The 27,302-nt window shown below is 40.6% G+C and overlaps 1 protein-coding gene across 1 annotated transcript in view; it reads right to left on the reverse strand.

The window, feature by feature from the left end:
• Positions 1-3,360: 3,360 nt before the first annotated feature.
• Positions 3,361-27,302, reverse strand: part of SACM1L (SAC1 suppressor of actin mutations 1-like (yeast)) — an 81,485-nt gene continuing 57,543 nt past the window's right edge. The window contains exons 8-20 of the mRNA XM_006868822.1: positions 22,001-22,102; positions 20,344-20,429; positions 19,434-19,520; positions 18,732-18,800; positions 18,547-18,626; positions 16,921-17,019; positions 12,996-13,134; positions 10,750-10,819; positions 10,567-10,639; positions 9,774-9,867; positions 9,576-9,668; positions 8,802-8,859; positions 3,361-3,521 (exon numbers count right to left, since the gene is read on the reverse strand). Coding sequence (XP_006868884.1) covers positions 3,385-3,521; positions 8,802-8,859; positions 9,576-9,668; positions 9,774-9,867; positions 10,567-10,639; positions 10,750-10,819; positions 12,996-13,134; positions 16,921-17,019; positions 18,547-18,626; positions 18,732-18,800; positions 19,434-19,520; positions 20,344-20,429; positions 22,001-22,102 — 1,187 coding nt within the window. The 3' untranslated portion in view covers positions 3,361-3,384. The remainder of the gene's footprint in view (positions 3,522-8,801; positions 8,860-9,575; positions 9,669-9,773; positions 9,868-10,566; positions 10,640-10,749; positions 10,820-12,995; positions 13,135-16,920; positions 17,020-18,546; positions 18,627-18,731; positions 18,801-19,433; positions 19,521-20,343; positions 20,430-22,000; positions 22,103-27,302) is intronic.

Here is a 27,302-nt window from a genome sequence, read left to right on the forward strand (position 1 = left end):
CAACGAGCAGGATGGAAAGCCACATGGTAGAGACAAAGAAGCAGGAAAAGAGCCGACACTGGTGACGCTTCAGATGCCACACCAGTCTTGGCACTGGTACACTCCACCCTAGTCTGCCTCAGGACTCAGACAAGCTGGAGGAAAAAAACCCTAATTGGTTTAAGCAACTTTCCCCCCCAACACCACCCTTCCCCTACACTCCAGATTCCTTTTTTCCTTCTTATTTCGGCTTTGGATTTGCCACATTTCTGTTTTGGAAGAAGTGTAGCCACAGTGCTCCCTGGAGGCCAAGATGGTCAAACTTCATCTCTCATACTTCGGACATTGTCAGGAGGGACCAGTCACTGGAAAAGAATATCATGTTTGGTAAGATGGAGGGTTAGAGAGAAAAAGATGAAGACCCCCAACGAGATAGACTAGCCAAGCAGCCACATCAATGGGCTCAAGCGTGGCAACAGTAGTGAGGTTGGCCCAGGATCAGGCAGTGTTTCATTCTGCTGTGCATAAGGTCACAATATGAGTCAGTACCAACTCAATGGCACCTAACAACAACAACAAGGATCTTGAGTCCTGGTGTGGCCTGTGGGTTAATGTCCCAGACTGTAAAGCTGTGTGAACTGCAAGGTCAGCAGTTCAAGCTCACCAGCTGCTCCTTGGAAACCCTATACAGGGTCACAACCAACTAGATGGCACTTAACAACAACAGCAATCTTAACACAAAAAGTAAATCCTATTTTTTGCATCAGGACTGACATTCTGCATCTTGTAACTCTGGGAACCCTCCCCATACTGGCCCACTCTTGCTCACTGAATCCCAAATGGGACAAAGTCTTTCATTCTGATGTTATGCGCCGTCAAGTCAATTATGACTCAAAGCAACCCTGAATAGGATTCCAAAGTGTAGCTATAGAGACTCAGAGCACAAATGGGTAACTAAAGAAACACACTGATTAAACTTCATTCACACTATAGTGTAATGTCGGTTGGCTTTTTCCCATGCAAAGAAACGAGTTAGAAATTGCCAGGCACAGGACAACACACTCAACACATTCCAGGGAAAGGCAGAGATCATGGGGGTGAGAGGCAGAATGGCTGACAACTCCTTCCCAGGAGGACTCTGGACCTTGCTGGTATGTGTGGGGAGATTACACCGGGGTGGTATACCATTCACAGACAGTTCACGTACAGTGCCCAGAATCCATGCTCAAAGTGCCCAACACCTCCCAGGATGCGGAGGTGCATTGCCATCAGCATCCCCTCATGCTCACCAACCCTGTCCTGCAGCCCGAAGACAACCTTCTCCAGTCAAGCTGAGCTCTCCCCATGTATCCGTTAGAACCTTCATCATTTTGAAAAACAAATTAGAAGGGGGAGGGGGAAAGAGATTTTTTAATAGACATAACTAGGTATTTCTCTGGTTTTACCTAAAACTTAGAAATATTACTATAAGCATTTATACAATTTTTAAATGATTGTTAACTGTCAAGTAGGATTTCAGAGGCTATTATTTTCTTGCTATTTATAATGTCTAACTTTTCTAAAATGATCATGTATTACTTAGCATAATTTTTAAGTCTAAGGTTAAAAAAAGAAGGTCAATACTTTTCAAGACAAAACCAAGTGTAGTAACAATGCCAGCAGTCGTTAGAAAAGAATATGACATTTTATTTTCATTTATGGAGATACAGTACATGAATTTAGAAACAAAATCACTGTAGGGTTCTGAAATATTGATACCCTCAGATCTAACACACCATCATTATTAGTCCATTTACTGCAGAGCAGCCACATCAGCAGTTTAGATTTGGGTTCTGTTGTAGTTGTTGACATACGTTCGTAATGTGAAATGCCCAAAAGCATTTGAGTAATATATTACAATAGACACGAACTAAGTTTCAATATTCCAAGTATCTTTGGAACAAATTATACTTATGTACATATTAAGAATAGGCAGGTCTACTTTCTTACCTATTACAAGTTTTAATGACTAATTTTAAGCGGCAGAGGATTTTCCAGCTAGTATTTCCTTTAGAGTTTCTAAAAGCAACAACTCATAACAACATCTATAAAAGATAATGTTGCAAAAACGCAATGCTGAAATAAAAGTGCTTTTAGAAATATATAAGGACAACATAAAGTATTACTATTAGAAAGCATGTACATCTCTTCAAGCCCAACACTGAAATACTGTAGCAGTGTTTAAATGAAGTTTAAAAATAATGTCAATTATACTACCTTACGTATTTTTCTAATATTTAAATCTCATAATTACAATTTGAATGTACAATTCAACTTACAATTAGAGCTATGCACAGCTTCTAAAGCATATTTCTGATTATTTTTGCACACATATTGAAATTAAGTTGGTCTTTGATTAGGAGCACTATACCTATCTGGAAGCATTCAATTTGAGACACACTTACTGACAGCCAACAGAAACCTTGATGGAGTGGAAATCATCAACAGTACCATGCATGGAAAAGAAGTTGCTGCCCCAAGCAAAACATCCACTCCAGCATAAGAGCATCTCAGAAGCTGGCATGTCTCAGCAAGTGGCCCCCGCAAAGGAACCGGAATGTGCAAGAGGAAGTAGCTGATTATTGAAGGGAACTTTCCACACTGGGACAAACCTTAAAACAGAGGAGGCTTTGGACCTTTAGCATAAGAGAGAGACTTTACATTCTTTGACTGCATTTACACCTTCTAAAAAAGATAAAGAATATCTGAACTTTTCATCACATTTAAAACTCCTCGTCTAACTGAGGCAGTTCAAGTTGACTGAAACTCTTGAGGCAACCCAAAAGAAACCTGTACAATACCGCCAAACTTGGCTGTTCTCTTCCTACCAGGAAGCCACAGACCATCTCATCAAATGACCCTATACAGGGTTTCCAAGGAGCAGCTGGTGGGTTTGAACCACCAACCTTGAAGTTAGCAGTATAGTACTTATCCTATAGTGCTATAGTTAGTTTATTATGACAATTTTAAGAAAAGCCCAAAAATGTGTGGAAAAGTATGTGTGCTAACTAACAAGTGACAATAATGAAACTGGGCTACAAAAATAATGTTGCTGTTGTAAATGATGAAAGACGCTAGATTTTTTTAAAAATACGTATTACCGATTCTGCAACAGTTGCTTAGATTGACAATGAATTTCGTCCATTCTACTGAGCTAAATTCAAATTGCATTTTAATTACAGACTAACTCCAAATGATCAGTATCACCATCCCAATACTAGAGAGATCATCAAGGCAGGAACACCGCACAGAGCACAGAGATGCTTTTTAAAAAGACCTCGGAATGATGTGGAAAGCAGGTCAGTAAAGACTCCAGTTCTGCATAATGGAATCTTCTAAGCCAAGCCGCTTTCCACAGACACAAATTCAGTCTATCTTTTCTTTCTGGACTAATCTGGGCGCATCAACAAAATCTTTGCCATTGTAAAGGATAATAAAAAATGTTCCAATGCTTGCAACGGCCCAGAAGAGCACATAAGCCAGTGTTTCTGTCCACGTGTCACCTGTTGAGATTTAAAAAGAGTTGGTAAATAAGTCTTTTTATTGATATCAGATCCAACTTTCAGCTAGCACATCCACAGGAAAAAGAAAAGACCCTCTTAATTGAGGTTTAAACCAGCACCCTCAACTCTGGCTGACATCAGAGTCCCTGAGAGGACTAGTTACAGCAAAGACACTAGACCTCCCCGCCCGCTTTCTGGTCTGTCGGGACAGGTCTCAAGAGCACCCTTCTAATAAGTTCCCACGTGATGCTGCTGAGGCCTGCCCAGAGACTACATGGTGAGAACCACGCGGTGAAACTAATTCATGTTACATCACACTTTCAGAATACTGACTTCAATATTCAAGGAAACTAACATTAATAGTTCAATTCACGAATGTTGCTGTTGTTGAGCCATAAAGTCAGTTCCGACTCATAGCGACCCTATATACGGTTTCTGAGGAGCAACTGGTGGGGCTGACCCGAGCCGCTCCTCAGAAACCCTATAGAGGATCGCTGTGGGTTGGAACCGACTCGACAGCCCTTAACAACAACAAATTATCATAATACCTATAAAAAATAAACTTTACAAAATATACATGTCAGAAATTTTACATATTACAGTCAAATATATAAAACAAAACCCAAAAATATATTTAATAATGCATTTAACACAAGTCTGCAGATGTTCACGTTTCTGTTGGGGATTCAGAAAGATTAGCAACAAGCTGGGGGAAGAGGTGCACTGTGCGTGGCTCCTGCCCTGCACCAACACCGGCCTCACTGTCAATGGGGAAGCACACACAGAGGGCCAACGGCGGTCAGAGCCAGGTGTCTAGGCTGTCCTCACTCCATACTGGCTTGCCATTCTCTTAAAACCACTAACAGAGACTAAATCAAACCTGTTACAGCAGGAGCCTAAGCACTTGGCTGCTAACCTAAAAGCTGTTCAGTCAAACCTGCAAGTCAGCTAGCCTACAAGAGAAAGATAAGGCAGTCCACTTCTGTAAAGATTGACAGGCTTGGAAACCCTATAGGGCAGTTCTCCTCTGTATCACAGTCACTATGAGACAGTGAATGAGATGGAAAAGGGTAACCTTTAAAGAAGCAGACTACAATATCTTTCTTCAGAGTGGCCAGTGGGTTTTAACTGCCGACCTCTCAGCTAACAGGTGAGAAATGACTCACTGCACTACTAGGCCCCTTAAAAACCACAATGGTGGGATTATAGGAGTCGATCCTGACTCATAGTGATCCTGTATAAGGTTTCCAAGGCAGAAAAGCCTCTTCTTTCTCCTACAGAGTGAGTACCTGGCAGATTGAAAATGCAGATCAACTTGTAACCACTGAGCTATCAGCGCTCCTTAAAACCCACAGTAAGGGCTAGAAATCAGGTATTCTTGAATCTAGACATCAAAGTTCACTTTTCACAATTGACTGAGATGTTACCATTCACAGATAAACTCTAGCAATGTTCAGTCTCTTTTTACAAATACATCTGGAATTGCCTTATAGCTAAATTTTACAGCTCTGAGTTTTAAAATTCTTCTTGAACTAAAGAAGGCAGGCAGCTCCTCATCTGCACGATCCTATGCAAACCTTTCCATCACCTCCACTTCTGAGCCAGGTTCCCAATTTCTCTTGTCAACTTCCTGGAAAAGCTGATCACCTGAGCCTCCTCACCAGTCTCACAGCCCCTCCCCCTGCCCTGTCCCAACGCCCCATTTTTTGAAGGTCTTCACCACAAAGGGAATGAATGCTAGCTATTATTATTGTTGCTGTTAGGTGACATCAAGTCAGCACTGACGCAGCAACCCTATGCACACAAGAAACAAAACACTGCCCAGACTCACACCAACCACACGATCATTGCTAAGCCTCAGCCCACTGCTGCTGCCACTGTGCTTGCTAGTCCACTGGGGGTCTTCCTCTTTTTCTCCGACCCTCTACTCTACCAAACATGATGTCCTTCTCTAGTGACTAGGCCCTCCTGATATGGCCAAAGTATGGGAGACAAAGTTGGGACCATCCTGGATTTCAGGAAGCATTGTGACGACTTCTCCCAAGACAGAATTGGTTTGTTTTTTTGGCAGTCCATGGTCCTTTCAATATTGTCCTCAAACACCGTAACTCAAATGCATCCATTCTGTTACGATCTTCCTTATTCACTGTCTAGGTTTCACATGCATATGAGGTTAATGAAAATACCACGGCTTGGATCAGGCGCACCTTCCTCCTCAAACAGAAATCTTAGCCCTTAAACACTTTAAAGAAGTCTTGTGCCGCAGAGTTACCTAATGCAATATGTCCTTTGATTTCCTGACTGCTGCTTCCATGAGTGTTGACGGCTGAACTGAGCAAAATGAAGTCTTTGACAACTTCAATCTCTTCTCCACTGACATGGATTTTATTTGTTGGTTCTGTGCTGAGAATTTTTCTTTCTTTACGTTGAGATGCAATCCATACCAAAGGCTGTGGTCTCTGATCTTCACCAGTATTTTAAGTCCACTTCAATTTCATGAAGCAAAGTTGTGTCATCTGCTTATTACATGTAGTTACTGAGTCTACCTCCAATCCTGATGCCACCTTCTTCAAATAATCCAGCTTTCTCAAATTATTTGCTCAGCATACAGACTAAGTATGGTGAAAGAATACAACTCAGGCACACACCTTTCTTGATTTTAAACCATTCAGTGTCTTGTTCTGTTTGAATGACTGCCTCTTGTTCTAAGTATAAATTCTCATGAGCATGATTCTGGAATACTTATACTCCTCAGTGTGGTCCATAGCTTGTTATAATTCACACACAACAGAAAGCCTTCGCATAGTCAATAAAACAGAAGTAAATATCTTTCTAGTTTTCTCTGCATTCAGCCAAGATCCACCTGACATCAGCATTGACATCGCTCATTCCACATCTAGCTATTACTAATACGAAGAGATTATTTGTTTTCACATTTCCCTTCTCCAGTTTAAGATCCTTGAGGGCAAGCTCCATATCTTCTTATCCTATTGTTGTTGTTAGGTGCCATCGAGTCGGTACTGATTTATAGCGATGGTCTCTACTCATTGTTGTTTTGTTCTTAACTGCCATTGAGTTGGTTCCAACCATACTGACCCTGTATAGGGCTTCCGAGGAGCAGCTGGTGAGTTCAAACGAGTGACCTTGTGGTTCAAGCCGACTTTGCAGTCCATAGCATTAACTTACAGCATCACACCAGGCACTTAATAAAATGTGTGTTGAATAAACAAACTTGGGCACCTGGCCCTGGCCTCATTATGCAAAAAAGGAAAAAAACAATTTCTCTCTTCTATTTGTTCTTCTTGTCAGCTCAGGTTCTTACTCAGATTTACACTACTAAAAGTACTATTACAGTAAAAGTTCAGAACTATTAATTATATTTATCTGTCCAACAATCGGAATCTGAGTAAATAAATTATACACTCATAAATGGGATACTATGTAGTCCTTAAGGAGCTCTGGTAGCGTAGTGGTTATGAATCGGGCTGCTAATCTCACAGTCAGCAGTTCGAAACTACCAGCTGTTCCACAGGAGAAAGATAAGGCTTTCTGCTCCGTAAAGACTTATAGCCTCAGAAACCCTATATAGGGTCACTATGAGTCAGAACCGACTCCACGGCACATCACAACAACAATATAGTCCTTAAAAATGCAGAAATGTTTATATTCTCTATGAAAAAAGATTCCAAGACCTACCCCTATGAATGCAGTAGCTTAAAAGAGGGAACAAATCTTGACACTGAGGATCATTCCCACCCCCTCAATACACAGGGTAGATAGGAATGGGCAACTTGGACATTGGCTACCCAAAATGGGGGATGGGGGGTGGGGAGGTTTACAAAGGCAAGAAGTGACTGGCTTCCACAAGCTTTCAAGAGGGAGCCTAGATCCAGAGGGTGCGGAGAGAGGTAGAATCTCCACTGAGTAGAATCTAATCTGTCTAGGCAGAGCTGATGAAATGAAATGCGGATAGGTCTCCTGTGATACAATAGTGAATAATTTTTATCAGGACTGACTGTGAGGGTTGGAAATGTAAAGGTAGACGTCTTGTAGCAAAAGGAGTGGAGTGGTTGACTTTGCAGACCAGGAGCGGAGGTCCCTGGGACCATCAAGGGAGAAAAGCGGAGTGTGGGACCCTATCCAGAGAAGCAGTAATGCCAGAGATGGAGGCAGAGACGATGACGTGGAGAGATGGAGCAGCTGGGGACTCTAGACCCAGAGAGGGAGAGGGGCTGTGTGCGGATGACTAGGAGGCAGGCTTGCAGGGTATACCCTTTGGTTGATTGATGATGCATGGGTATTTTAACCACGGCAATGAAACACAATATGATAAAATGAATGTAATGCTAATGTTCTCCCATGTAAACTATCACATAATTCACAATAAAACATTAAAAAAAAAACCACAAAAGATAGTACTAGCTGATAACAACCCTCTACAGGGTTTCTGAGGGTTTGAACCACTGACTTTGTGGTTAGCAGTCCAGTGTTTAGCCTATAGTTCCACACCAGGACTCCATACAATATCACGGGTGTAATTAAATCACTGAACTGTACACTTAAAAATGGTTAAAATGGCAGATTTCATGTTATATTTATTTTATCACATTCAAATAAAATGAATTACCCTTTAAAGAGCATAAACAAAATACACACACAAAACAAATTACAAAAATGTATATGTAGAATGATCTCACTTTTAAAAACAACACACATACTTACAAAGATTAAAATATCAAATTGCTAAAGCATGGTTAGCTTGTTTCTGGAAGGTGGAATAGTGAATACTTTTTCTTTCCTTTGCCTAACTGTATTTTTTAAAAGGAGCTCTGGTAGCGTAGTGGTTATGAATCGGGCTGCTAACCTCAGGGTCAGCAGTTTGAAACTACCAGCTGTTCCGCGGGAGAAAGATGAGACTTTCTACTCCCATAAAGATTTACAGCTTCAGAAACCCTGTACAGGGTTGCTATGAGTTGGAAACGACTCCATGGCACATAACCACCACCACCACCACCAACTGTATTGTCTATTATTTGGTGTTACTTGACAGTAAGAAAAACTGTGTTGTTCTTTTTTAAAATCTTAAGTAAAAAGAAATACCATTTACCAAACTTCTGGGTATATATTTTCCCTCCTCTCACTTCTAAGGACCAATCTCTTCTGCTCACTTTGCTCATTAAAAAATTTAATGGGGAATATGCGTCCAACAACGTTATACAAGAAAGGTTTAACGTTCTACTAAGCAATGAATGTCAGAATGTGACATCAGAGCAGACTTACCAGCCATAAGCAAACAGATAATGCACATTGAAAAGGCAACAACCATGATGATAGGCAACTAGAAAAAAGAATGAGAAAAGGGAAACCACTGTTAAAGAATGCTAATTAACGTTTCCAGATCAGTTGCATATGTTTGGCTTAAAAAAGAATGAAACTCTGCACTCTGATAAAAATGTCTTGACTGCAATGATGATTTTAACCAGAGCAATGACGGAGGGCAATGCAGGACTGGGCAACGTTTCGTTCTGCTCTACCAAAGTCTGAGCCAATTCAAAGGCACCCAACAACTTTTTCAACAAAATGTCCTACTCTCAACTCTCAGGCCTCAATCAGGACTGCCAAAGTCTTCCGAGGGATTAAGTTACAAGACCTGGGGAAGTTTGCCTTTGCTCCAGATCAAGAAGTGTTCAGTGGAAGGAGGCTGTCTGGAGGAGAACCTTGACACCAGGGCTTTCCTTCCATTCTAGGCACTTAGCCTTACACAGTCTAGTGAGCAGGGGGTTCAATAAGGAGCCAAAGGCACACATTGTCTTACATGTTACAACTTTGCTTCTGGCAATCTCTGAACCTAAGGGGACTTCCTGAAATGAGAACCACATTTCCTTTAACTTGTATGTCTCACTTAAAGATGTGAGGGAATGGGGAAAAAGAAATGCCCCAGAGTTCTTGGACTCCTCTCTCTACTCTTCTTTGAGTACAGAATGCTTTCATCTCTGGTGCCATCTTCACACACAATTATTTTTTAACGTCTTGAAAAACATGAAAGTCCCTTACAGCCAGGAATTTCCAGTCCTTTGGAACACTTAAAGGACTATGAGATTCTAATTCATCCACTGAATAGTTCCCAAGAAATAAGTCTATGGAATCCTAGAAAAGATAGAAGAACATTGTATTATTATACTTTACTGAGGAACAACGCAATGGTACAAACCACCTAAGGACCACACGGGCACCAGATAGATACAAACGTACCTGCCTAAATCCATCAGAAAAGTTGTTCTTGTAATATCGTATTAGTGAGTTCCAGCCATCCATTACAAGTCCCAACTGAGTTCTCTTCCCAGTTCTGGGTGAAAGAGGTTACATTTCTGAGTTATGTATGGGTTTGCAAATGAAATTCTCAAGCAGCTTTCAAATAGTTGTATGATCCCAAGCATGTGGTGTGGGGGTAACTAAATTACAGAGACTTGAAAAATCACCCTGTAAATTTAGACAAAAAGTTCACAAGAAGAAATGTAGCAAGAAATACGTATTCTCTTTCCAAAATACCAAAGACAGACACAAAAGGATAAAAAACAGTTCCAGTTGCACAGACAAGAAATGGAAGAAACAGAGAGTCTGGATTAAGTAGTATCACACAGCAAAAATAAAAAAATTAAAACCTTAGAAAACTGCCTTTGCTTTCAGGGGATCCATGGAACAGATCATGTCCCTGTGTGTTGTAACAAGCTGTAGACACCCTGGCTTCTAGTGCCCCAGAGTGAGAGCTGCCATCAGCATCCCCAGGTGCTTTTCAGGCTTGAAGAAGCTCAGGCCCTGACACGACACAGACCTGCTGAATCACTCTACATTTAACAGACACCTCCTCCACTCCCCACCCCCACCTGTGTTTCAGGGGCAAAGTGCGTGCTCCACCCTCACTGTGTTAGAGTACTACTGGTGCCTGAACCCTGTCTGAAATTCTGACTTGACTGATTCAGAGAGAGGCCCAGGTGCTGTGAGTCTCACAGGCAGCAGGACCGTGTGTGTCACAAGGGTGGCTTGCCTGGTGAAGTCTGTCTTCAAGGCACCAGTCCCTGCGTACTGTTTGGCACAAGCATTTGCATTGTCAGCCCAGGCTGTGAAAAGAGTAAGAGGGAAAAAAAGCTGATAATGATTCAAGGACAAAATGTGACTTTATTTCAAAGTTTCAGTACCTCTATTAAATACCATTTTTATAAATACCTACCATTTTTATAAATCTTCTCAAATTCATCTTGTTCTTCAAGCTTTTGTCCCACATGCAAAACTCCTAGTCTCTGAAATAACAACCAAACCATACTTATGTGTAATGATTTCTGCAGACACAATTAGTTAGAAAAAGACAGTCCACAAATTATAAGCACATGGTCCCTGGATGCTGGCCACACACAGCCCTGAGAGATTCTCCTCCCATACAAGGGTCCCAGCTCAGAGAGCGCTCTCCTGAGGGCAATTCTCCCCAGCACACCCCAATCTCCCTTGAGCCCACCCACCACCACTGTTCTCAGGGAGAGGGCAGCAGGGGAAGTAAGAGCTTCCCTCCTGCTACCCAATTGTCTACCGGATCCCCGTCCCCGCTCCCCACTGCCCTCCAGGCCACAGTTCCCCCAGTGGTGTCCCCAGCCCATCTGATGGATGCTACATATCTCCACATAGTTCAAATACACACAGCTCCTGTCTGTAATCTCAGGGGGTCTATGGGGCCCCTGAATCTCCTCTATAACACCTCTTCAGGGATTCACCAACCACAGATGCTCAACTCTCAGAGCCATCATTTCACTGCTCACAACGGATGACACGTCTCAGTTTCTCTAGCTCAGAACCTTGCCTTTTAGCTGGGGAGTGGAGACAGCATCACATTAGCTGGCAATGCTGTAAGGAAGGTTCCTGCCTACAGACTCTCTGCAGGCTGGCTGGGGTTTATAACACTACATCTAACACATCAAATGGAGTCCTGGTGTGGCACTGAGGGTTAATGGGCTGGACTGCAAAGTCAGTTTGAATGGCAAGGTCAGTGATTCACGCTTACAAGTCGCTCCTTGGAAACCCTCCTCAGGTTTGCTATGGGTCAGAACTGACCGGACAGCACTTAACAACAACATATAAAAATAATTAGTACAGGTTCTAGAACCCAGCTAAGAAGGTTTTATTAATCAGCCTTAGAACCAAACCATTCCTACCATTGTTTCTCTTGAAATATATACACTGACATATACCCAACAGCTCAACAAGGACCTAGCTATTACAATATTCAGAATGGAGACCACTCAAGCAGAGGAATTACTCCTGTGGTATGAGAGCATGCTTCACTTTAGAGTTCAAGGAGAATTCATTCTAAATGACTATTTTACCATAATTCCCTCTTGCACATCAAGGAATTATCATAAACAAAGATGAATGCTTACTGATTATACAGGAAGGACACCATTTGGAGTACATTTTGTTTGCTACTCACAACAAATGCCAGTGGATTCGGAAATTTAGGCTCTACATATTTTTAATTCCAAATATAAACAAACAACAATACTCATAACTATTTTTCTCAACAGCACATTCTTAGCGGTAAAGCCAAGCTATGCCAAAAACTTTTTACCTGGGAATATCCCTTCCCAGTAACAAAGAGATGCAAAAGGGAGCTACCCTGAGGTATACTACTACTACTTTATACTATTAAAATACGACAAGGAAAAAGAAATGTTCTAAATAAAAACATCTAATGCTGGAAATAGATTCCCTTAGGGTCGCTGTGGGTCGGAACCGACTCGACGGCACTTAACAACAACAACAACAACATTCAATGATGGTGTCAACGTAAATTAGTACCACCCCACTGGAAACTAAAGGAGCTCTGGTAGCGTAGTGGTTACAAATCGGGCTGCAAACCGCAAGGTCAGCAGTTCGAAACTACCAGCTAGCTGTTCCGTGGGAGAAAGATGAGGCTTTCTGCTCCCGTAAAGATTTCCAGCCTCGGAAACCCTGTACAGGGTCGCTGTGAGTCAGAACCGACTCCACGGCACACAGCCACCACTGGAAAGAAACACATGTATTTTCTTAAACACTGTAATTCTACTTCTGGGAATTAATCCAAAGGAAGTAATTCAACTTAATAACAACATATATAGACATATTCACTACAGTATTATTTACAAGCCAAAAATCTAACAACTTAAATAGCTTGGTAAACTGTAGTAAAACAATTCAACATCATTAACTATGCCTATGCATAATATTAGATGCAAAGAACTAGATTAAAAACTGTGCCTTTATATACCGACCATGGTTTACAGGAAGTGTGTATATGCCCATTGAGAGCAACACACAGAAGCAAAAGGAGCAGGGTTAGGGTGAAAGTAATAGACATATTTCTTTAATTTTGTTAATTGGTTTTTACAGATGAAGTTTCTCTAATTTTGCTGCTGTATGTCTTCAATAAAAGAAAAAAAGAATTAGCACCTGAAGCTGGGCCTGAAGTGAGCGACGAGCTAGCAAACTCTGGATCACATTGGTTCTGTCTAGACAATCCATGCAATTGCTGCGGAACACACCTTCCTGGTTTGTCACCACCTTGCCAGCAGAGTCCACTAGAAAATAACTAAAACATATTTGTATAAACACTCTCATACCAAAGTCAGTCACATCTACTCCAGACATACTGCTTATACCTGGGCATTATTATCAGTGACAGTATCAGAACCTGGTAAATTAAGAGCGACAAGGATGTGTGGTCCAGGTAAACTTGTTGACCGCAGACCAAAAAGGGTTTGAAGAGCAGAAGCAAGGCAGCCCACGACCCAAAATGACAAGTGGAACATTAGAGGTGAGCTCACATAGAAATGTGAAGAAGCAGAGTTTGCAGTACTGTGGCGGTTTCGGTAGTCATCAGTTATGCTGCTGTAAAACCAGAAATGGGCTTCCTTCAGCAGTGATTCCAACTAAAAACCTACACAGCACGGTGCCAAAGCTCAGTCCCCTATCTGTCTGTACTAGCAGCATCAGAATCTCTGGGCTGCTGGTGAAACATGAAGATTCTGGGCACTGACATCAACTTGACATCTTTGAAGTAAGAGTTGGATATTGTGCAATAAACATTTTTTAAAATCCTTTTTTAAAAAATGCAAACAGCACAAAATTTATAGAGTGCGGCACTGATATGAAAAACTATTTCCCTTCGTTCCCTTAACCACCCAGATGGCTGCAGTTTCTGTGTGGTCTTTATTTTTAACAAATTACGCAGAAGACTTTCTGAATTTGGAAACCTGCTGACTGACACACAGCGTGGTGGTGAAGAGTTTCGACTGCAGTGGCACAGTGTCCATTTGTTGGTCTTAGCTCCTTGGACAGCTTTCTATTTGTGTAACTTGAAATAATAACCTTAATCTCTCAGAGCACCTCCCAGAGGCTGCTTGCTAGTATGAATGAGATTCTACACAGTGCACATAAAGTTCTTTGCAGAGTACAAGGGACAATGTAGACATGGAATCCCAGCTAGTGGTTATTTTACTAAAATCATTCCCCAAAATCCATATGGAGGGGGGAAGTGCAAGAACTTTACCAACGGCTATAGGAGCAGGTGAAGTGAACTAGAAGAAGTGTAGATCACACAGGTGAGTATATTAGCACACACGTGCATGGTGGCACCCTGCTAGGATGTACATATCATCTCTTTTAAATTCAGTCTATGAGGTAGATAGTCTTTCCCTTTTATAAATGGGGAAAGCCTGGCTTGAAGTTAAGTTGCCGGCCACTGGATCACATGGCTAATACAAGGCAAACTGAAATCTCACACCAAGATACGTTGGACCCCATAGCCCAGATACTTTCCACTGTCCCAGAGAGGTCACCTGAAAGTCACTAGTGAAAGCTCGATTACCTCTTTAGAGCACAGGGAGTGGTGATGGAAAGATTTTGGTATCAAATCTCCCTTGTGTGGTGGTGACAATGGTTTAGCCGAGGAAGCCCTCTGACTGACCATATGCAAGGCCCAGCCAATGTTTTCTTTTAATAACGTAATCATGATACAGGTCCTCCCCCTTCACTAGCTGTGTTCATGGTTAAAAGCGCATAGGAAATAAGGCTGATTTAATAATAGCTGATAACTTTAGATGTAAAAAAGTGAGCAAATATCTAATAGAGATGTTTCCCTATTATGATTGTGTAACAGAATAAAGAAGGTACAGTTGGGCTGCCAGGTTTATCACTAGCATATGCAGAGGCAGAACATAATGAGAGAATGGTTTAAAGAATCCAACTATGTGACTTTAAGGAAGTACCAACTTGCATGCACATAGAGCACTATAAACCCAGATATCTATAACACTTTCAGGAAAACAATATGTGAGGGAGCTTCAAAAAGTTCATGAAAGAATGGAATTAAAAGGCAATGGAACTTTTCCACTAAATTTCTGAAGCTCTCTTCATACCCAGAGTGATTCACTACAGCATTATCTTTCATGGTAGGGAAAACACAACAAAACAAAACACAGGCTCAATGTGAGAAAGAACGATAAATTGAACTGATACGCTACAATGCAATGTGGGGAAGACATTAAATGAAAGCTAAGCTAAGCTAATGATAAAGTGCCCCTGATAGTGTGTGTGGTGAAAACTGAATGCCAAACAATAGTAAACTGACTTCAATTACGTAATGACATAAAATGTATGTGTATTCTGAATGACAGACCAGCAGGAAAAACAAAAACAGCCGTCTGTTTGGCTATTACAAGAACAAGCAAGCTGTTTGCTGGGGCGCCATCAAGGCAAGGAATCACGTCCCTTCAGGACAAATACCCCCCCTTCAAGACTGAAACGCAAAGGGAACACACAAGCAAGTATGTAAGCTAGTTGGCGACCACACTGGTCTACATGTGAGTGGAAGTGGGGTAAAGTCAGTAATGAAGATATAGGCTGAGTTAAACCACCTTCCATAGACTCCTGTCTACCTTGAGATGAGAGAGAGAAGACGAAGGGCTGGTTGGTCCGAAGTCTGGGGAAGACTTGGGAACTCCTAAGCCCATGGACACTGACCTAGCCATAGAGAGCTAGAGCTGAAAGTAAAGCGTCCAACTAATATGAAGTGAGGGAAGACTCACAAGAATGCCCAAACTTGCAGATAGTATCCATCTGACCTAGCTTGATGATCAGAACTTGACTAGAGGAAGATTAAGAAATTTGATTAAGGAAGCAAGTGTAAATTGCTACAATTTGATGAACTTGACCTATACTTACGGATGTAGCAGCTCAATATACCAACTGAGAGGAAAGGAGTCTTCATTCACCTCATGGATCAAGCCTGTCCCTTTGGTATACAAGGTTGATAGGGATGGGCAACTTAGACACTGGCTACCTAAAATGTTGTTGGTGTTGTTAAGTGCTTTTGAGTCAGTTTTGACCCATAGCAAACCCTGTATAGGGTTTCCGAGGAGCAGCTGGTGAGCTTGAACTGCCAACTTTGCAGTTCAAAGGCTTTGCAGTCTGGCGCATTGAACCACAGTGACACACCAGGACTCCTAAAATGGAGGGGTTATAAAGGCATGAAGTGGCTGGCTTACATGCTTTCAAGAGGGTGGCTTACATGCCTTCAATAGTTTCAGAGTGTGCAGGGGAAGGCAGAATCCCCACTGAATAGATTTCATCTTGTTTAGATGGGTCTGGTGAAAAAACAAGGAGACAGGACTCTTTTAATTCCACAATGAGTAACTATTATCCTGACTAATAATGACTGTCACAACTGTAAAGGTAGACATTTTGTAACTTAAAGGGGCGAGTAGTTAATCTTACATTCCAGCAACAGAGGGATGAACTTAGGACCATCAAGGGAGAAGAGCATGAGCAGAACATGGGACCCTAACCAGAGAAGCAGCGACATCAGAGACAGAGACAGAGATGATGGCAGCTGAGGACTCCAGACTCATGGAAAGAAAAGGCTAAAAAGGCAGGCAGGAGGCTGGCTTGCAAAATGTGCCCTTGGGTTGTTTAAATGATCATATATACCTGAGTGCTTCTGTGTACATCAAAAACAAAAATCAACAAAGGGAATCAAAACAAACACTGTTCAATGATGATGCATGCAGAGGATTGTAATCATTGCAATGAAACAAAACACAACAGGATGAGTGCAAAAGTGATGTTCTCCCATGTAAACTATCACTCAGTTCATAATAAAATCTTAAAAAAAATGAATAATTTTTCATGAAAGTACCTGGGCTTAAATAATTATTTAAAATTTTAAATAATTTAAAATTTTAACAAAAAAATTGTATAGACAAGCCCTTGTCAAGCCAGCAGGTATTTGTTCAGTCGGCTAGGTAATGCAGTAATAAGTATGACTGATAGAAAAACACATCTGTTCCCATCTCTGAAGGGAGATCATTTAACTTACCTTAATTCATCTTGCATTTCTGCTACTTTATCCAATAAAATACTTAGTCGATCCCATCTCATATTTTTACATTCCTTATGGAAGTCAAAAGCAATGTACCTATCAAAAGAAAAACAAATTCAGAAACTGACCAAAGATGATTCCTTTCCCTTCTATCAATAACACCTTTATAAACTGATTCTTCTCTTACATCAGTGGAGTGTCCCCACTCTGGATTTACCAGTACACACACATATATATGCACCTCCACTCTTGAATGATTTACCATTACACATACACACATAGACCCCAGCTCCTCAATCTCATGCCTCTGGGACAAATACATATACATCCATCCACACATATATCTATTACTCACACACAAACACATGCATGCATGTACATGTTCTTCTAGGGGCCCTCAGGTAGGAAGAGAAGAGAAGCCCAGACAAATGCTAAAGAAGTGGGTGCAGGTACAGTAATTAAGTACATAGTACAAAGAGGCCTTGTCTGACTAGCTATCATGTATTATTTTCTACCAAATCTCTACTGTCAAGTCAATTCTGACCCACAGCAACGCTGTAAGACAGAGCAGAACTACCCCACAGTCCCCAGGCTGCACATTTTTACAGAAACAGACTGTCACCGTTTTCTCCTACAGACAGAGCGTCTGACTGGTTCAAACTGCCAGTCTTTTGGTTTGCAGTCAAGTGCCACAACCATAGTGCCACCAGGCTACCTCCAATTTTCTACAATCTATGTAAAAAGTGTCAGGTTCCTTTTTTTTTTGTTCAAGTCAGGTAAAATGGCCAAGCCATTGAGTCCAAGGAAGATTAGTTTGTAAGTTCCCGGCCATCCTAACAAAATACACTATCCTTTACCAGTATCTATGTATCATCCATGCATGGGGCAGAAATCCTTCTCCTGTCAATTTGTAGTAAGTTGTCTCATGTGGGAAACTTGGGTTCAGTTCATGGCCAATGCAAGCTCATGTGTTGGGGTGATGAGCAGGCTGCAGCAGAGCCTCAGACTAGTAGGGACTAGATGGAAAGACCTGGCAGCCTACTTCCAAACTCAACTACGAAAACTCTGACCTACAAGCAGTCCTGGGACTGCCATTCCAGATGGGACCACCATGAGCTGAGGGCCAACTCCAAGAAAGCTGAGCCTGCAACACTTAGGAGACACAATTGTAGAGTCAGATGATGTCTGACAGTGAAGGTGTCCTAGCACAAGGCCAGTAAAGATCATTAACTGAGAGTCACAGTTAGGAGTGCAGGAAACCTGGGCAGCACGGATACATGAAAACTCCCATAGGTCCTGCTCTGTCCAGCTCCCTGCTCCAGGATCAATATCAGCCACACAGCAGCAAGACTGGTACGCTTTTATCTGCACAGTAAAGATTTAGATGAGGCGCTATCCTCCTGGGACTATCTTGGCTCCAAAGAAATGATGCAGTGTGGGTTTCTAAGTGGATGAAGAGAGACGCTCCTAAACCCTCCAGGGTTCTCTCAGATGAGGTGTAGATACCCTTATAGTAGACAATGCAAGCTAAAACATCTAGTGAGATCAGTGTACTTGTGTGTGTCTGAGAGTGTGTATATGTGAGTGTGCATCTTTCACGAGTAGAGGAAATGAGTGTGGTACCTGATCATGTCACTTCCCAAGGAAGACACCATTGATGCAAATGCCTGCTCAAGTGGCTTCTCGGAGCCCTTCTGGTTAACCTACAAAAATTAAAAACACCCAGAGCTTATAGTCACACTTATTTTAAAGATCTAAAGAAGTAGTATGCCACAGTTTTGTGTTTAAGAAACATGTCAGAAACATACCAGATTGAGTATAACTTGCTTTCCATAAATAAATACTTGTGAATCAAAATGCCTTTGGAAACCATCCATCTAGGAGGGAAAATTAAGAAGTTATATAATTTACCAGATCACAGGAGTATGTATAAGATCTTTTAAATTACCTCTTTATGACTTTATATTCAAGGATTGAGATCAAGACGGGAACCATATTTTCTAAATATTTTGCTGGTATATTAAGTGTCATCGAGTTGGTTCTGACCATAGTGACCCTGTGTAGGGTTTCCGAGGAGCAGCTGGTGAGCTTGAACTGCTGACCTTGCAGTTCAAACGGTGGCTTTGCAGCCTGGTGCATTAACCCCCAGCGCCACACCAATACTTTGTAGTACTTAATAATTATGTGTTACTCTACTCTGCAATACTACTATTTTAATTCTGAATACAGTCTTGAAGAGAATATACTAAAAAATGTTCTAAAAAATGTAAAGTTGTTAATCTTACTGAGATCTCTATAATCTAACATGCCAAGTCATTCGGTTAACTTCCCCCACATTTCTGGCATGCCATTAACGTAACCTTTTGTTTTTAGGTCTGCTGCGTGCCAAAACCAGAGAAGGACCTCAAAGACACTGACTTCTGTTACAAGGAACAAATGTGTTCCGTACGCACACTATCATGCTATTAATCTTTTATTTTAATCAAAGGACATGCAGGGAAGACACGCACGTGATTTGCTACTTTGTTGATCTGCGGCAGTGGTTTGTACTTGAGGTTTGGTCTTTGGGACCAGAAAACTGGTATTGATCCTCGAGTCTAAAAGGAAAGAAAGAAATATGAAATGAAAAACAAAACACTCTTGTTTTCTCAGCTTAACTAATGTCAGGATGCATCTGAGGGAGGGGACTCCAAAAAGTTCATGGAAAAGTTCATTATCTTTTAATTCCATTTGTCCATGAACTTTCTGAGGCCCCTCTTATGGCAATGATTTTGCAAAGCAAAATACAACACCAACTTATAACAACTCTGAGAGAAGTCTACATGTGTGCCTCCTCAGGAAGTCCCTAACTTATGGGAATACATTTGGAAAGGGTGTTCTCTCTGATTCTACGTACACATTGCTTGTACAGCAGACAGTTCTGTTTCCCTCTAAATCTGAAACTGTAATTTGGCATCAGGCTTATTCGTTCTCAAATGAGTAAGTTTATGAACACCTGAATGGATTTAGTCACTACTTTGTGGAGCAGCAGGCATCCACAGATTTACAATTTTTAAGGAGGTACTGTTTCTCAGTTAAGTGTGAGGCAGGTACAGCCAAGGGTAACCAGCAACTTGGCCCTCCTTTGTCACCCTGAATAAATCTAAAGAGGGGGCCGCAGATGCAGATAGGTGGCTGTTTGCATAGCCCTTGCCACGTCCTCTACCCTCTCTCTTTTAGGGATTTAAGGACAGAAAATGTCAACAGGTAAGGGCCAGATAAATGGAATATCCCTGTTCTGAGCGAACTTTCTCCCACACTGCAGATAAGGGTATTATTTTTAAAATTAGAAAAAAGGGGGTGGTGAGGGGAAGGAAATTCAAAAACATGATAGAGAGTTATGATTCAAGCAGAAAAGGCCACTTGGTAGGCTGAACTTGCCTGCATAAATGAAGCCTTGCTCCCATTGTAGTGCACAATTTGTTCTGTTTCTACAAAGTTAGCTGCGTGGCCTTCAGAATCAATTCCTAGATTAAAAAGTTAACTCTATTTATTACATAAGAAACACATCAGAACCTAAGTAATTTGGGCTTACTTGGAAAGAATTAAGTAGAAAAGCAGTAATAAATGACAACAAATGCATGGTCACAAAGCTAACAGAAGTTTACATTTAAATTGATCTAGAGAGGAACATTAAGGACTAATGACTATAAAGACAAAATTAGTTGCTAATTAAACATCAATTGTTTATACATGCACAATTCCTCCAACACAGTATTTTTCAAACTTGAGACACTAAAGAAAAAAAATTCTCAAGCACTCTTGAGAGTATGTCCACAGATTCCAGTTTGAAAACCAGTATTCTCAAAGTTAAAACCTAATCATACTTAGAAATAACACATTAAGTGCAAATGTGGGTAATTATGCAGATAATATTCACTTGTAATGACGCAAAACGTCTACACATCTTGAATTTTAAGAACTCTATAAGCACATGAAACCTAATTTTAAAAGCACTGCTCTACGGTATATAGAATGTGAAGCTGTCTTTTAGGATTTTCTCTATATGATCCTTTTTTTTTTTGCCCAGAACACGCATACTTGCTAAACAAAACCAACTTTCTAGCTAGTCCCTGACCCATATTACTCTAAAGAAATTAATGGAGTTTGAACTATTCCAAATAGTTCTTAACATCCTTTCTGACATCTTTCTTAAGCATATATGTTATTTTGAGATGTCTGCTAATTTTTGTTAGTATAGTAGGTGAGAAAGTTCCAGAGAGAAAATTCTTGTACCAAATCAGAAGTAAAAGGATTCCTCAATACTTTCAAAGATTATTTATCAGAAATATGGACTGTGCTTGTTTCCCTCCATAGTCCTCATTGTGAAATTGCATGCAGTTATTTAAGACAATGACAATAGGATATTTAAGAAAAGATTTCTGGGGTATACTGCTAAGTTAAAAAAGAAAACGAAAACCCCAAGGTGCATAGTAAATAGCCACTGTGTACGACAGAAGGGGGAGAGGAAGCATGAAAAGTAGCCACAAGGATAAATGTGAAACTTTGGCTGTCATTGGCTCAATGCCTTGCGTTCTCTGGTATGTCATCTGTATTGAGGGAAGGTAACCAAATAACCTCAATGGTAATTTCCAGCTCAACATTTGTGTGATTTATTTCATAGCAAGCACATAAAACTTTATTCTGTATGTTCTGGTAAAAGGTAAAAAGAGCAATGTAGTTATAATAGCTGAAGTAATGCAAGGGGAAAAATAAAAAGCCACTAAACCCACTGCAGTTGAGTTGATTCTGACACACAGCAGGAGTTTCAAAGTGTACAGGAGCAAACTGCCATTCTTGCTCCCAAGGAGCTGCTGGTGGGTTTGAACCCCTGACCTTTTAGTAACGGAAGACAGCATTAACCATGGTTCCACCAAAGCTTCTCTCTAAGCAAAGACCTACCTAATTATTACAATGCAGCAGGAGATAAATATTTATGTATCAGACGATAATGAAAACAAATGTCACTGCCAGACATAATGTTCATTAGTGACAGATTTGACACAGTACTGAATCATGCTGAGAAAATTCATCTTACCTCTTACATAATAGCGCACACCAGCTCTGAAACAGCTCCTCCTCGAGATGAGAAGCCAATCAAAGTATTTTCCATTGATAGAACACGAGTGCATAGTAATAACTTAACTACATTAAGGAATCACACGTATTATTTCCAGATTCAATAAAAAATTTTACCCTAGTAAAAATGACTCCAGTTTTAAGGGAAGAAAGGGCTAAAGATAGAACCTCCCCCTACAGTGTTTCCAAGGCTGTAATTTTTACAGAAGTAAACTGCCACGTCTTTCTCCCATGGAGTAGCTGCTGGGTATAAACCACGAAGTCTAGCAGCCAAATGCTTCACTACTGTGCCACCGGGGCTCCTCACAAGCATTTAGTATTGTCACATTCAAATGCGGTGTCTGCCAACTCAGTAATCCTACAGCGACATAAGCAGTATGTTTAAATGCTTCACTATAATGTTTACATTTAAATAACGTATTTCCTGACATACTCAACCATGTCATAAAAATATTTACTACCCTACTCTTACTGAAAAACATGAAAATTGAAAATTAAATTTCAAATAGAAAATGAAAACCCTTAAAAAAAAGGAGAGAGGGTTGGACTATTGCAATGAAAAAAAACAAAACAGAAAATGTCATATACATAATTACAAACATAAATTAGCCATGAATTAATAAACTGTGAATTAAACAAAGATGATCCAGAAATAGAATTTACATATTTTCTTGAAATAGGAAAAGTGAACCAAAAATTTTTTAAAAAGGACAATCTCAAATGCTCTTCTTGATAAATTGTTACTTGTCCTCTCAGCACCGCTTTCACTGTGTCCCAAAAATTTTGGTATGTTGTGCTTACATTCTCATTTGTTTATAGAAACTTTATGAATTCACATTTAATTTCTTCTACTACCCAGTCGCTTTTCAGGAGGGTGTTACTCAGTTTCCATGTATTTGACTTTATTTCCTTGGTCTCCCTATTGTAGATTTCTAATTTTATGCATTGTGGTCTGAGAAGATGCTTTGTAGTATTTTTGATATTTGTAAATTTATGGAGGTTTGTTTTGTGGCCTAACACATGCTCTATTCTGGAGAACGTTCCATGTGCACTGGAAAAGAATGTGAATTGTGCTGTTGTTGGGTTGAATGCTCTGTACAAATCTATGAGGTCCAGTTGGCTAACTGGGTTGTTTAGTTCTTACGTGTCTTTGTTAAGTTTTTTTCTGCTTGTTTTATTCATTTTTGAAAGTGGTGTATTGAAATTGCCCACGATTATTGTAGATTCGTCTATTTCTTTCTACAAATCTATTACAGTTTGCTTTATATATTTTAGAGCTCTTTTACTTGGAGCAGAGATATTATGGTTATGTCATCTTGTTCAATTGTCCCTTTAATCATGAGATAATGTCCATCGTTATTTATTATGCTGGGCTTTGCCTTAAAAGTTTATTTTATCAGAAATTAGTACTGCCACTCCTGTTCGTTTTTTATTACAATGAGCTTGGTATCTTTTTTTCCATCCTTTGACTTTCAATGTTTTTGCCTCTGTGTGTGAGATGTACTTCTTGCAGACAGCATACTCAAGGATCTTGTTTTCTTATCCATTCTGCCACCATCTGTCTTTTAACTAGTGCATTTATTCCGTTTACATTCAGTGTAATTATCGATAGGTATTGATTAATTGCTGCCAGTATGTTTGTTTTTGTGGTGTTGCTGCTTTCTTTGCTCTGTGTGTCTTCCTTTGCTGAGTTCATGCGTTTTGTGTTCTTTCCTGTGAGCTTCCTCATAGTTTTAATGTTTCCATATTCTTCTTGGATTTTCATTTTCTTGGTATGTTGTGAAGTATTAATTTTCTTTGAGATTACCTTATATTCCATTAACTTTTCTCTCCATTTAGTGCAGTCTATTTTATCCTGTAATCCTGACCTTCTCTGTTCCTACGTGTTTACCTTCTTTTACACTGTATTGTTTTGATCATAGACTGACCTCCAGAGTCTCTGAGTTTGTTCTTATAGTTGTGTTCTGTTCTTGATTCTTCCTTCTGTCAATTTAGTTCTGGGAGGTGCTGCCACATATGTCAATCTCTGGTTGTTGTTTATTCTTGTTGGTTCTCAGTCCACAGAACTCCCTTTAGGCTATTTTGTAGGGCAGGGCTGGCTTTGCCAAAATCCCTTAGCTTCTGTTTATCCTGGAATGTTTTGATTACACTGTCGTATTTGATTGATAGCTTTGCTGGATAAAGGATTCTTGGTTGGCAATTTTTTTCTCTCAAGATTTTATTTATGTCTTCCCATTGCCTTCTTGCTTGCATGGTTTCTGCTGAGAGATCCGAGCTTAATCTAACTTGTTTGCCTTTGTATGTCACACTTCGCTTTTCCCTAGCTGCTTTCAGGATTCTGTCCTTATCTTTGATTTTGGAGAGCTTGATTATATGTCTCGGTGATTTTCTTTTGGGAGTCTATCCTTCCTGGGGTTCGTTGAGCTTCCTGAATGTTTATCTTTTCACTTTTCAGGACGTTAGGGAAAGTTTCGGCCAGCAGTTCTTCAACTATTTCCTCTGTGGACTTGTGTGAGTCTTCCTGTTCTGGAATGCCGATAATTCTTGTTATTCCTCTTCATGTTGTTCAACATGAATCTTAGACCTTCTTCAGATTTTTTATCTTTTTTTCTGTTTGCTCTTCTATCTCAGTGGTATTGACAGATTTGTCTTCTAGCTCACTAGTTCTGCCTTCCATCTCTTCACTTCTACTCCTTCGTCCTTTCAGTGTATTGTCTAATTCTGATATTCTATTATTGATCATTTGGACCTCTTTCTGTAGGTTCCAAATTGTTTCAATGCTGTATCTATTCTATTTGATTGTTCCTGTTGCGCTTTTTTGACTTTTTCTTTATTTTTCTCAACTCCATTGTAAAGGGTTTTGAAACATTTTATAATCATTTTTCTGAATTCCTTCTCAGGCATTTCCAAGGCCTGCCCTCCTTCTGGAATGCAGTCCAAATCTACCTCTAGGTCATTTGTCTCAGACATTTATCTTGTTTCTGGAAAGGTGCTGATATGGTCATCTGCTTTTGCTTCTTGGACATGTTTAGTGTTTATCTGTGGCCTTAATACTTAATTATGTATTTTTTATGCTTTCTGATTGCCTCCAGGTAGATGTGATCAGGATGTGGGCTTCCCTTTTCACTCTTCTTATTGCTTAACTCAGAGTAACTCTCACAGGTGTTGTCTGCCTCCCTGGTATATGGCAGTTAGTATTGGTTTTTGCCTGAATTTTTGGTGTTTTATAGGTTGTGATTGTAGCTTGACTATATGTCAGCAGTTGCTGTCTCTTTTTGGGTTATATACGGAGAAAGAGTCCCCAAAGGTAAAAGGGGAGCATAAAACAGCAACAACAAAAATACAAAGGGGAAAAAAAAAAATCCACCAAAACAACAACACAAAAAGTAGATTGCATACTGTAATCTTGGGGAGAGGAGGGAGAGAAAAAAAAAAATCTGTAGCCTAATATGAGTATGACTTTAATGTCCTCTTTCAGTTTCTTGCCTTCCAAGCTAGCTGCCTCAGAGATTTCAAGATGCCACTGTTGGTTGTTATGCTGGACCCCAGGATTTAATTAAATTTTTGGCTTGTTTTGTTTTTAAACTCTCTTTCCCTTTCCACACACCTTGCGCTGGCTTTTTACCTATTAAAAAACAGTTTAGGGTGGCTCCTGGGCTGACAGTATCTGTGCGTATGCACGGCAGAAGAACCCAGCAGCAGTGGGGGGGGGGGGGGGGGAATGTCCAGGCCCCCCCTCTAGTCACCAGTATGGAGGTGCACAAACAGTGGGTGGCCAATGAATAGAAACCAAAAAAGAAAATCAGAACAAAGCAAAACCAACAGTGTATTGTCCACCTTTGCTCCCAGGTTCCCGGGGAGTTAATTCTGTGGTGGGTCTGCTCCCTCGCTTGGTCTTGCTATTTGGTTTTGCCCAAGTTGTCGGCTCTGGGCTGCTGAGCCCAGCAAATTCAAAACTACACAATTTCTTATTTCTGCTAGAAGTTTCACTAGCTATAAGCCTTCAAACTTTTTAAATATTCCTACCTATGTGGTTCAGAGTTTTGGAGCTCTGCCCTGAACCCGCTTTGCCTGGTATTCTGTGGTATTGCTGATGGAGAACTTCACTGCACCTCTACCCTATCCGACATCAAGCCCCACCTCATCAAGTTGTTGTTAAGTGCCATCGAGTCAGTTCTCATTCAGTGACCATGTATAGGGTTTCCGAGGAGCAACTGGTAAGTCTGAACTGACAACCCTGTGATTCAAACATATCTTGTCTAGTGCTTACCCTACAGCACCACACACAACGGTACTGCTCTGACTACTGGTGACATATATGTTGTTGGATAATCACTACTATATAGGCACGCGGGAGTCAGAAGCCTGGAAATTGTAAAAGCTGACCTCTCCATTTCATCCAGAGAAAAGGGTTACAGAAGTCTTTGGCGCTGGCATATCTTACACACTGTCTAATTGTTAACTACAACAGAAAGCAAACAGTGTATATGCACAAAGTAAGGAACAAAAAGGCATAAAACCTCCCAGGTACTTACAGTAATGGCGTTCCAATTAGCTCATGATTTCCTTGCATGTCTTCACTGTTTTGCCACTAAAAAACTAAATATTGTTCCATTTGAATAGCTTTTTACCATTTTTGGTTTTTTTCCAACATAAAAGAAATTACATGATATGAATTCCTTTAGCTTGCTTTATTTGCTCTGATCATCAGTTATCCATATTAAAGTTCAGACTAAAACTGAAGAAAATTAAAACAAACCCACAAGAGCCAAAATATGACCTTGATCATACCCCACCTAAATTTAGAGACCATCTCAACAACACATTTGGATGCATGTGAACACAAGAGCTGTGGGATGGCATCAAGAACATCATACAGGTTCAAGGGCAACAGTGCTAGTCAACTTGTGAGTAGAAGGGGGAAATGTGGCAAAGAAGACATGCTGAGGTTGGTCATATTCCACAGATGCCCAATAACCTTGAAATGAGAGAGAAAAGAGGACGGGCTGGTTGATTTGAAATTTAGGGAGATATGTGAACTCCTGAGCCCAAACACACTGTCCTAGCCACTAGGGGCTGGAGGTGAGAGTGAAGCAACCAGCTGGTCTGGAGGCAGGTGACAAGCGAGAATTCCCAAACTTGCAGACGGTACCCATTTGACCTAACTTAAATGGCTTGCTGACCAGAACTCAACCAGATGAATATAAAGAGGTATGATACAAGGAACAAATGTCAATTGCTACAGTCCGTTGAACTGGACC

Source organism: Chrysochloris asiatica, unplaced genomic scaffold (genome assembly GCF_000296735.1).
Source record: "Chrysochloris asiatica unplaced genomic scaffold, ChrAsi1.0 scaffold00124, whole genome shotgun sequence".
Classification (NCBI taxonomy): Eukaryota; Metazoa; Chordata; class Mammalia; order Afrosoricida; family Chrysochloridae; genus Chrysochloris; species Chrysochloris asiatica.